General features: G+C 45.6%; 1 protein-coding gene across 3 annotated transcripts in view; it reads left to right on the forward strand.

Annotated features, from left to right (window-relative positions):
* LOC111963482 (coiled-coil domain-containing protein 85C-A-like) overlaps window positions 1-10,342 on the forward strand; it is an 85,527-nt gene extending 75,185 nt beyond the window's left edge. For all 3 annotated transcript variants that reach the window (XM_023986953.2, XM_023986954.2, XM_023986955.2), the window contains 2 exons: window positions 4,249-4,440; window positions 6,079-10,342. In XM_023986953.2, the coding sequence (XP_023842721.1) occupies window positions 4,249-4,440; window positions 6,079-6,168 (282 nt within the window). In that variant the 3' untranslated portion in view covers window positions 6,169-10,342. The remainder of the gene's footprint in view (window positions 1-4,248; window positions 4,441-6,078) is intronic.
* Window positions 10,343-11,195: the final 853 nt, after the last annotated feature.

The raw sequence follows: 11,195 nt of genomic DNA on the forward strand, positions 1-11,195 counted from the left end.
AACACACACAAAGAGAGATCTTCCTTCTCTCGTAATGACAAGACACCATAAACCAACGTTGGCTCGTGGGCACTAGATTACCTGCTGGTATTGACGAATGTGGTCATTCAACATGTAGAATTCTCTTTAAATAAACAGAAAATGAGAACCAACGTGGTCAGAGGCTAGTAGGATTTCCAACCGCTGTTTTAAACCTTCATCGGCGCAGCCTATTTGTCGTTAGTTCTAAAACTGAGATTGACTGTAACCGCTACCCAGGTCAGTGTTAACCTACACCAATATTCACAAGGGACAATGTTAGGGGAGGCTAAGCCACAGAGGTTTGGGTTCAGGGTTAGAGTTTGTGGATCATCTAGCCATAGTCACACAAGTGCTGAGAAAATAGGAGGGTGTCATTTGAGATGTGCCCTTGTTGTGCACTCAGTGCTGAGGGTCCAGTTTGTTGTTTTATTTGTCGTCCGTTTGTTTCTTCGAGTGGCTGTGTGCTGGTTAATGTGGTCTTAAGGACTACAAAGCCCTTTGAACTGGTTCCCAGAGAGATCTGGCGGAGGGAGGCTGGGAGCCTGCAGCGTCACCTAGTTAACGCCACACACCTAGAACACAACAGAGTACAGGGAAGTGAGAGAAGGGACTCAAAACCCTGTTACACATCATTGTCATACAACGGCTGTATACTATCTACAGTATATATAGAAGTGTAGAAGTTGAATGTAGTACTAATTAGGCTTTTAAAAACTGTTACACAAAGCTGTATTGTATCACATTTGATATATCTGAATGTATGCATTCTGAGGTATGACCTGTGGGTTGGGTCAAAGGGAGGTCATAGAGAGATGGGAACCATAGATATATGGAATCCAGCCAACCAATGGGTGTCAACAAAAATGTGCTCCACATAATCTGGAGCAGAAATCAAATTATAGAGGGGAGACAACAACACTGTGCAACTCTAAAACTCTGTGATGAAGAGAGAGGTCGACCCACAGGAACCATGTAACATAGACCTCATTAGTGACCAGGATGTGGTGATTTATTCTCTTTATGGTAGATGGGATACTTGACTGTAAATGGCTGCATTGTCCTCCATGTTCTCGTCTCTCATGTACAGCTCTGTGTGGAAACACCCAACAGGCATGGCTACTGAAAGCCTGGAAGGGCCCCGGGGTTGTCCCTGCGAGAACACTGGTCCCAAAGTACACTGCACTCCTCGCCAGCCCTGTCAAAGTGCACTACTTTTGATGGGCTCTGATCAAAAGAAGTGCCAGTGAAAGGGAGTAGGGATGACTTTGAGGATGCATGCTACATGTCTGGGGGAGGATATGCTGTTGAAATGAAGAAGGCGGGCCTGTAGCTTCTACCTCATAGTCTTCCTCCTATCTATCCTAGGCGTGGCAGGTTGACAGGGGAAAGTATTGGGGAGGTTTACAGGGAATGTATCTGGAAGGTTGACAGGGGTAATGTATCTGGGAGGTTACAGGGGAATGATATCCTGGGAGGTTGACAGGGGAATGTTATCTGGGAGTTGACAGGGGAATGTTCTGGGAGGTGACAGGGGATGTATCCGTGGGAGATTACAGGGGGAATGTGATCTGGAGACTTGACTAGGGGGAATGTATCTGGGAGTTGACAGGGGGATATGTAATCTGGGAGGTTGACAGGGGGGAGTGTATGTATTCTGGGGTTTGACAGGAATGTATCTGGGAGGCCCTAACAGGGGAATGTATCTGGGAGGGTTACAGGTGGGAATGTATCTGGGAGGTTGACAGGGGGAATGTATCTGGGAGTGTTACAGGTGAATGTATTGGGAGGTTACAGGGGGATATCGGTAAGTCTGGGAGTTTACAGAGGGATGGAGCGAAGGCTTAAAAGACCACAATAAGAGCTTCATTGTTTCTCCCAGTGAAGTTATTTAATTGCGGCTGACAAGTGTGTCGTAAACACATGGCTCCTTTTATGGGAACCTCAATTATAGCACGGGGAAGTGAAGGGTTGAGAGGGGGAGTTGAGAGGGAGGATGGAGGGGGGTAATTGTGCAGTAATGAAACACTGCTCTCCGTCAAAGCGATGGCAGGCTTGTGATTCTGACAGGCAACCAAACAGAAACAGGGAGGGGGAGAGAGAGAGATGCAACTCATGTATCTTAATCAAGCTCTCATTAATTAGCTTGCTGGGATAGGAGAGAGGAGATGAGAAAGGTAATGTGGAAGAGAGCAGAGAGAGAAGTTTCTTACGTTACACATCTCCCTGACGATGGCCTTCTCCTTCTCACTGAGTCTTCGTCGTAGTCTCAGGGATCTTCTTCTCCAGGTTCTCATGGACCTCCAGTACCTTCATGGCATGGACCACAGCCTCTGGCTTCTGGCCCACTGGAGGTTAGTCTGCCTGGAGGGGACGGCTCACCACGGGGGACCTACAGAGCCCCTGAGAGAGAGTAGGAGAGATGGTCAGTGTGGTCACACACACATGAATATACTTTTATTCTCTTCACACACACACCAAATGCGCACACACACACATCTGTTTGTAACGTATGCTAATCCCCGCTCTCCCCTCTCTATCTGGGGTACTATAGTTCACCACCCCAGAGCACCGAAATTAGATTAAATCCTTTAATCGGGTCTGCCCTGGTCCCCCTGTAGGGTTACACTCCCTCTGGTCCTCCCTGGTGGGGTTACATCTCCTGGGTCCTCCCTGGTGGGGTTACAACTCCTGATCTCCCTGGTGGGGTTACAACCCCTGATCCTCCCCTGGTGGTGACATCTCCCTGACATCACCTGGTCCTACCTGGTGGGTTACAACTCCTGATCCTAACCTGACTGCCTCCCTGGTGGGTTACAACTCCCCTGGTCCTAACCTGTCCTACCTGGTGGGGGTTACAACTCCCTGATCCTAACCTGGTCCTACCTCTGGTGGGGTTACATCCTCCTGTCCTAACCTGGTCCTACCCTGGTGGGGTACAACTCCCCTGTCTAACCTGATCCTCCTGGTGGGTTACAACTCCCCTGGTCCTTCCTTCAGCACACTCCCCGGTCCTGCCTACTGGTGGGTTACATCCCCTGGTCCTAACCTGGTCCTCCCCTGGTGGGGTTACATCTCCCCTGGTCCTAACCGGTCCTCCTGGTGGGGTTACATCTCCCTTGTCTCACTCGGTCCTCCTGTGGGGTTACATCTCCCCTGGTCCTACCCTGTCCTACCCTGGTGGGGTTACAATCCCTGTCACCTGGTCTAACCCTGTGGGGTTTACTCCCCTGGACTTGGCCTAACCTGGTGGGTACCAGCTGATCTACCCGGTGGTTACAACTCCCTGTTGTCTTCATGTCTGGATTACAGCTGATGCACAAAGAGTATGTTGAGGAGAGGAGCGTAGTCCGAGCTATCTAGTCTATCCTATCCCCCCAGTACATGTCAGTCCACACTCATGTCCAGCACTTAGTTATCCTATCACCTGGTCCTTATCCAATCACAGCTCAGTCCCGCACTCACTGTCCAAGCTTAGTTATTCCTAATGCCTGGTTTATCCCATACCAGCTCAGTCCCAGCACTCATGTCCAAGCGCCTTGTAACCCCACCAGGGGAGGACCAGGTTAGGACCAGGGGAGATGTAACCCCACCAGGGGAGGACCAGGTTAGGACCAGGGGAGTTGTAACCCCACCAGGGGAGGATCAGGTTAGGACCAGGGGAGTTGTAACCCCACCAGGGTAGGACCAGGTTAGGACCAGGGGAGATGTAACCCCACCAGGGTAGGACCAGGTTAGGATCAGGGGAGTTGTAACCCCACCAGGGTAGGACCAGGTTAGGACCAGGGGAGTTGTAACCCCACCAGGGGAGGATCAGGTTAGGATCAGGGGAGTTGTAACCCCACCAGGGTAGGACCAGGTTAGGATCAGGGGAGATGTAACCCCACCAGGGGAGGATCAGGGGAGTTGTAACCCCACCAGGGGAGGATCAGGGGAGTTGTAACCCCACCAGGGGAGGACCAGGGGAGATGTAACCCCACCAGGGGAGGACCAGGGGAGGTGTAACCCTACCAGGGGAGGACCAGGGCAGGACCCAGAATTAAAGGATTTAATCTAATTTCGGTGCCTGGGGTGGTGAACTATAGTACCCCAGATAGAGAGGGGAGAGGGGGGATTAGCATGACGTTACAAACATGATGGTGTGTGTGTGCGCATTTGTGTGTGTGTGAGAGAGAATAAAGTATATTCATGTGTGTGTGACCACACTGACCATCTCTCCTCTCTCTCCAGGGCTCTGGTAGGTCCCCCAGTGGTGAGCCGTCCCCTCCAGCAGACTACCTCCCAGTGGGCCAGAAGCCAGAGGCTGTGGTCCATGCCATGAAGGTACTGGAGGTCCATGAGAACCTGGAGAAGAAGATCCCTGAAGACTACGACGAAGACCTCAGTGAGAAGGAGAAGGCCATCGTCAGGGAGATGTGTAACGTAAGAAACTTTCTCTCTCTGCTCTCTTCCACATTACCTTTCTCATCTCCTCTCTCCTATCCCAGCAAGCTAATAATGAGAGCTTGATTAAGATACATGAGTTGCATCTCTCTCTCTCCCCCCTCCCTGTTTCTGTTTGTTTGCCTGTCAGAATCACAAGCCTGCCATCGCTTTGACGGAGAGCAGTGTTTCAATTACTGCACAATTACCCCCCTCCATCCCTCCCTCTCAACCTCCCCCCTCTCACCCCTTCACTTCCCCGTGCTATAATTGGAGGTTCCCATAAAGGAGCCATAGTGTTTACGACACACTTGTCAGCGCAATTAAAATAACTTCACTGGGAGAAACAATGGAAGCTCTTATTGTGGTCTTTTAAGCCTTCGAGCTCCACTCCCCCTGTAAACCTCCCAGATACATTCCCCCTGTCAACCTCCCAGCATACACTTCCACCTGTAACACTCCCCCAGATACATTCCCCCTGTCAACCCTCCAGATACATTCCCCCTGTCCAAGCCTCCCAGATACATTCCCCCTGTCAACTCCCAGATACATTCCCCCTGTAAAACCTCCCAGATACATTCCCTGTCAACTCCCAGATACATTCCCCCTGTCAACCTCCCAGATACATTCCCCCTGTCAACCTCCCAGATTACATTCCCCCTGTAACCCTCCCAGATACATTACCGTAAACTCCCAGATACATTCCCACCTGTCAACCTCCCAGATACATTCCCCCTGTCAACCTCCCAGATACATTCCCCCTGTAAACCTCCCAGATACATTCCCCCTGTAAACCTCCCAGATACATTCCCCCTGTCAACCTGCCAGGCCTAGGATAAGATAGGAGGATAGAACTATGAGGTAGAAGCTACAGGCCCCGCCTTCTCTCATCTCAACAGCATATCCTCCCCCAGACATGTAGCATGCATCCCAAATGTCATCCTACTCCCTTTCACAGTGCACTTCTTTTGATCAGAGCCCATCAAAAGTAGTGCACTGTGACAGGCCTGGCGAGGAGTGCAGGGTACTTTGGGACCAGTGTTCTCGCAGGGACAACCCCGGGGCCCTTCCAGGCTTTCAGTAGCCATGCCTGTTGGTTGTTCCACACAGAGCTCTGTACATGAGAGACAGAGAACATGGAGGCACAATGCAGCCATTTACAGTCAAGTATCCCATCTACCATAAAGAGATAAATCCACCAACATCCTGGTCACTAATGAGGTCTATGTTACATGGTCCTGTGGGTCGACCTCTCTCTCTCATCACAGAGTTAAGAGTTGCACAGCTGTTGTTGTCTCCCCCTATAATTGCATTTTCTGCTCAGATTATGTGGAGCACATTTTTGTTGACACCCATTGGTTGGCTGGATTCCAGTCATATCTATGGTTCCCATCTCTCTATGACCTCCCTTTGACCCAACCCACAGGTCATACCCTCAGAATGCATACATTCAGATATAATCAAATGTGATACAATAACAAGCTTTGTGTAACAGTTTTTTAAAGCCTAATTAGTACTACATTTCACTTCTACACTTCTATATATACTGTAGATAGTATACAGCCGTTGTATGACAATGATGTGTAACAGGGTTTTGAGTCCCTTCTCTCACTTCCCTGTACTCTGTTGTGTTCTCAGGTGGTGTGGCGTAAACTAGGTGACGCTGCAGGCTCCAAGCCTTCCATCCGCCAGCATCTCTCTGGGAACCAGTTCAAAGGGCCTTTGTAGTCCTTAAGACCACATTAACCAGCACACAGCAGCACTCAGAAGAGACAAACGGACAGACAAATTAACAACAACAACCATGGACCCTCAGCACTGAGTGCACAAACAAGGGGCACATCTCAAATGACACCCTCCTATTTTCTCAGCACTGTGTGACTATGGCTAGATGATCCACACAAACTCTAACCTGAACCCAAACCTCTGTGCTTAGCCTCCCCTAACATTGTCCCCTGGTGAATATTGGAATGTAGGTTACACCTGACCTGGGTAGCGGGTACAGTCAATCTCAGTTTAGACCTAACGGACAAATAGGCTGCGCCGATGAAGGGTTAAAAACAGCGGTTGGAAATCCTATAGCCTCTGACCACGTTGGCTCTCATTTTCTGTTTATTTAAAGAGAATTCTACATGTTGAATGACCACCATTCGTCAATACCCAGCAGGTAATCTAGTGCCCACGGCCAACGTTGGTTATGGTGTCTTGTCATTAAAGAGAAGGAAGAGGAGGATAAACTCCAGTCACTACACCTGAGCTACTATACATGTGACCTGAGCTACAGTACTTTACCTGACCCTCTGCCATCTCCAACCAACGTCTGTTTTGGTGTTTGTACACTTCCAAGTGTTCAAGACTGACAACCACTCCAGGACAAACTATTCTACTATTCTCAAGTCAAGGCCCTGATATGTTCTGTTCTTGACTTTACTTCCATTACTTTTCCATTCAACAGCCAACTGACTGGCAACTCCTTACAACATAGATGAGGACAAATACTGGAAATCGCATGATGTCATTTCCTTCAGTGTAGAATCACAAGCCATAGGTTTATACAACGTGAAACCTAGCTGCTGTAGGATGCTGTTTAATAATGTAGTCCTCTTTTGTCTGAGAGAGAAGTATGTGTACAAATGTAGACGGAAATCTTTTCAAAGTGTTAAACTAAATTCTAGCGCCATGTAAGTTATGTTTAACAAAATATAGTGCTATTTTTTTACTTGTTTTTAGTGTCCATGTTTGTTTGTGCCTCAAATAGCATCCTATTCTTTATACCAACACTATATAGGGAAAAGGGTGACATTTGGGATGCACACTTTATAACTAAGTACAGAAAGTGTCACACCGAGTGCAGTTTCATAAATTTACTCCCAAGGCAGAAAGCTTATAGCCTGGGGCCCAGTCTGCTTAGGCACTCCTGAAAAGTCCTTATAGAACTGTCATGACAAACATGACTTTACAGTGACAGCAATGGAGTTGGCAGAAGCACAACCAGTTCTGGGACCAGGCTAGAAAGCTGCCATACTATTAACTGAAACATGAACTCCAGGAAGGGTTATGGTTCTAATATAGTGTTGCTTCTGATGATTGATCATGGACCAGAAAGTCTTGACTCCTGCTAGATGGAAGTGGGACTTTTCATATACAAATCTGCAGTTCTTATATATGACAATCGTTGAAACGGTTTGAAAACAACTTATTTTGACCAGTCCTAAGTATTCTCTATGAGCTCTTATAGGAAGTATACCTTATGAGGTCTCATTGGAGTCTACACAGAGTGTACAAAACATTAAGGACACCTTCCTAATATTGAGTTGCGCCTAAAGTGTTTGACAGGGATGCTGGCCCATGTTGACTCCAATGCTTCCCACAGTTGTGTGAAGTTGGCTGGATGTCCTTTGGATGGTGGACCATTCTTGATACACATGGGAAACTGTTGAGTGTTAAAAACCCAGCAGCGTTGCAGTTCTTGACACAAACCGGTGCGACTGGCACCTACTACCATACCCTGTTCAAAGTTTTTTAAATATTGTGTCTTGCCCATTCAACCTCTGAATGGCACACATACACAATCCATGTCTCAACTGTCTCAAGGCTTATCCTTCTTTAACCTTTCTCCTCCCCTCCATCTACACTGATTGAAGTGGATTTAACAAGGGACATCAATAAGGGATCATAGCTTTCACCTGGATTCACCTGGTTAGTCTATGTCATGGAAAGAGCAGGTGTTCTTAATGTTTTGTACACTCAATGCATGTATACTGAGTTCTCGGAGCTGGATCCTATGTATACTTTATAAGGTGTCTTAGCTGGCTCCTGTACATTATGACATGTGTTAGGCCTGTGTATGCTGTATGAATTCTCATAGATTATCACTGTACAATCAGTAGGTCTAGCAATCTTTGGCAAGTCTCATACAATTCTCATGTATGCTCAATGAAGTCTCATAGAGGATCACTGTGCGTAATTAAGTCTCCTAGGGTCCTTATGTATGCTGTATGAAGTCTCATAGGTGTCATCTCCATGTGAGGTCTTCCAGCGGGACTTCAGTGTACAATACACTACGTAGCTAAATGAAGCTTCATAGCTGTGTTCTATACTCTACGGCGGCTCCTAGACGATTTCTGTGTATTTGAGTCATCTCAGTATTGTACGGGGTCTTTTAGGTGACATGACCTTTATCACACCGCCATAAGACTGACATAAGACACCATTAAGAGTTATAACAACAGACAGCTGTCATTAGGAGTAATAACATATATGTATATGCTAATCTCTTCTTTATAGGGAGTTGTACAATGCATGTACAATGAATGAAGTCTCATAGCTGTGCTGAGTTCTATGTACATGCATATGTTAGGCCAGTGAATACTGTATATGAGCACTCATAAGAGTCTATATACTGTAGGAGTAATATTGGCTAGGTTGAGGTCTGAATAGGCAGTTACAAACTGTGTTAAAACAAACTTGCTGTATTCTCTCGGATTTGTGTTCTAAAATCTGAACAAAAGGTTTGTTGTCAGATTGGTAAATTAGTCCGAATTGAGTTTGACACATTGTCAATCTATATCGGGGTATAATACATGTATACCCCAATTGTTATTATACAGAAGGGTGTGTATAAATGTATGTTTACACAGCTCCATGAATTCTGTGAAAAAAAATATTCTCATTTTATTGATAGCAGAAGAGCGGCTGTGTTCATCCCAAATGGCACCCTATATAGTGCATTACTTTTGACCAGAGCCCCTATTTGCCCTGGCCAAATGTAGTGCACTAAATAGGGAATAGACTACCATTTGGGATTAATACGCTGTGTTTCAGTGTTGTTGAGGAGTCTGGATGCAGCTGGCTGTGAGTCTGATCTGACTCGTAACATAGAAGAGCTGTATGAACAAAATGAGCAGCAAATCAACAAGGAAGATAAATGTTTGAATTGAGGACTGCTATAAGAGCATTACTGTTCTGTACGGTGTTGTTCTTGTAGTAACAGTTAGGCATTGATGACTAAGGAGTTTCATAATGGAAAAAAAGGTACAAATGCGTGTCTATACACACACTTAGTCTTCACAAATTAAAACTTTTGCAAAATTTTTTTTTTTTTTAACAGTACACGGAACTACTGACTTTCATATGTTGATTGATGATTGATTTATATGTTGAAAGCGCAAAGTTCTGATTTAAAGTTTGACAATTTTCCTGTTACATTCAAATGCACTGCTTCTTTTGTGAATGAGGCATCTCTACATGGAACCTGTGATGAAATTCTATGTTCTCTTTTTTCACCTCTTTCTCTGTGGTACACAGTTAAGTTGTGTCGTGTCTTTGGCATCATTAAACTGAAGATTAATCTTTATCAAAAATTCTCTGTAATTATTTTTACGTGATTAAACTACTTAATCATGTAACTGTAATTAACTAGGAAGTCGGGGCACCAAGGAAAATATTCAGATTACAAAGTTATAATTTTCCTAATATAACTTTCAGATATTTTAATATCTGATCACTTAGTCTTCTGATTAATGAGTTATTCTTTACCTCACGTTAGTCTCATTCCAAACGTCGTAAATTGTTGGTTATCTGCACGAACCCAGTCTTCACTATGAGTCATCCATACATCAATTGTCTTAAAATATTTATTTACTAACTAAGTACTCACAGAAATGCATCACACAAACAAGATATGGTTACAAAGAAATTATCGGGGAATGTGCCCTAGTGGGCTAAACCGGTATGGCGGCTTGTTAGACAGAGTGATAATTATAACAATTGAAATGCTAATCCTTTGCACATGAACGCTCACTCATTCGGGGAACAATTGCAAACAATATATATATATTTACGCTCAGTGTGTCGTCGGGATCTCGGTTGGAGAGTCTGTCCGCCCTCTCTCTCTCTCTCTGTCGTGGTTAGGATGGATAGTTCAGAGTGACATTCATTCATGTCGTTATAGAATAGATATTTCGGCGGTTGTCGTTCTTCGCGTTCAATGATACCGAATTCCTAGCTGCAGTCTAGTAATTAATATCAAAGACTTGTTCTTATTCTGTCGGTATCGATAGTCTGAGTTTAACCACGTGGTATGGTTAAAAGATTCAGCCATCTACTCAAACCTGAGCTTATACTCAGGTTTATGGTCTCTACTCAAACCTTGGCCCTCTCGTGGTAAGCTGGTCTGCAACCTTTAGCCATCTCGTAATTGAGGTAAGCTCGGTCTGGTGATAGAAAACCCAGGTGAGGGTTTTATTCAGAACATCGAAAAGGGCTGTCTCATGAAGCCAGGTCCTGTCTGTGCCCCTGGGGGCATGCCAATGACTTAGTGAAACCTTTTAGGGAATTGGAATTTCCTTCATTAAACAGTCCAAAATCACATTACACAATTTCACAAACAGTATCATCCTCACTCATTCATCTTATACAACAATTAGATGTAAGCCTCATAACTGAGGCTATTGTATAAACAGCGTTATGGTAATGTGGCCGTATTGTCTCTCATGAGTTTCACAAAATTGTACCAACTGACCAGTTCGTAGCTGGATTCTTCACTGATATTTTATACTTTCTCCAGAACATAAATACTGTTCGGACCTCCAGTTCAGTGAGGTGGAAGAAATTCCTTTGTTCTCTCTATGAAAACTCACTCTCTCTCTATACTGTGGCCATGAGGAGATAATCTCCTCCAGGAATGTACGACCTCTCTGACCACAGCAGCCTGGGTGTAGGAGACAGGGAGGTAGGGGGATGGTCCATAGAAA

Source organism: Salvelinus sp. IW2-2015, linkage group LG4q.2, assembly GCF_002910315.2.
Source record: "Salvelinus sp. IW2-2015 linkage group LG4q.2, ASM291031v2, whole genome shotgun sequence".
Classification (NCBI taxonomy): Eukaryota; Metazoa; Chordata; class Actinopteri; order Salmoniformes; family Salmonidae; genus Salvelinus; species Salvelinus sp. IW2-2015.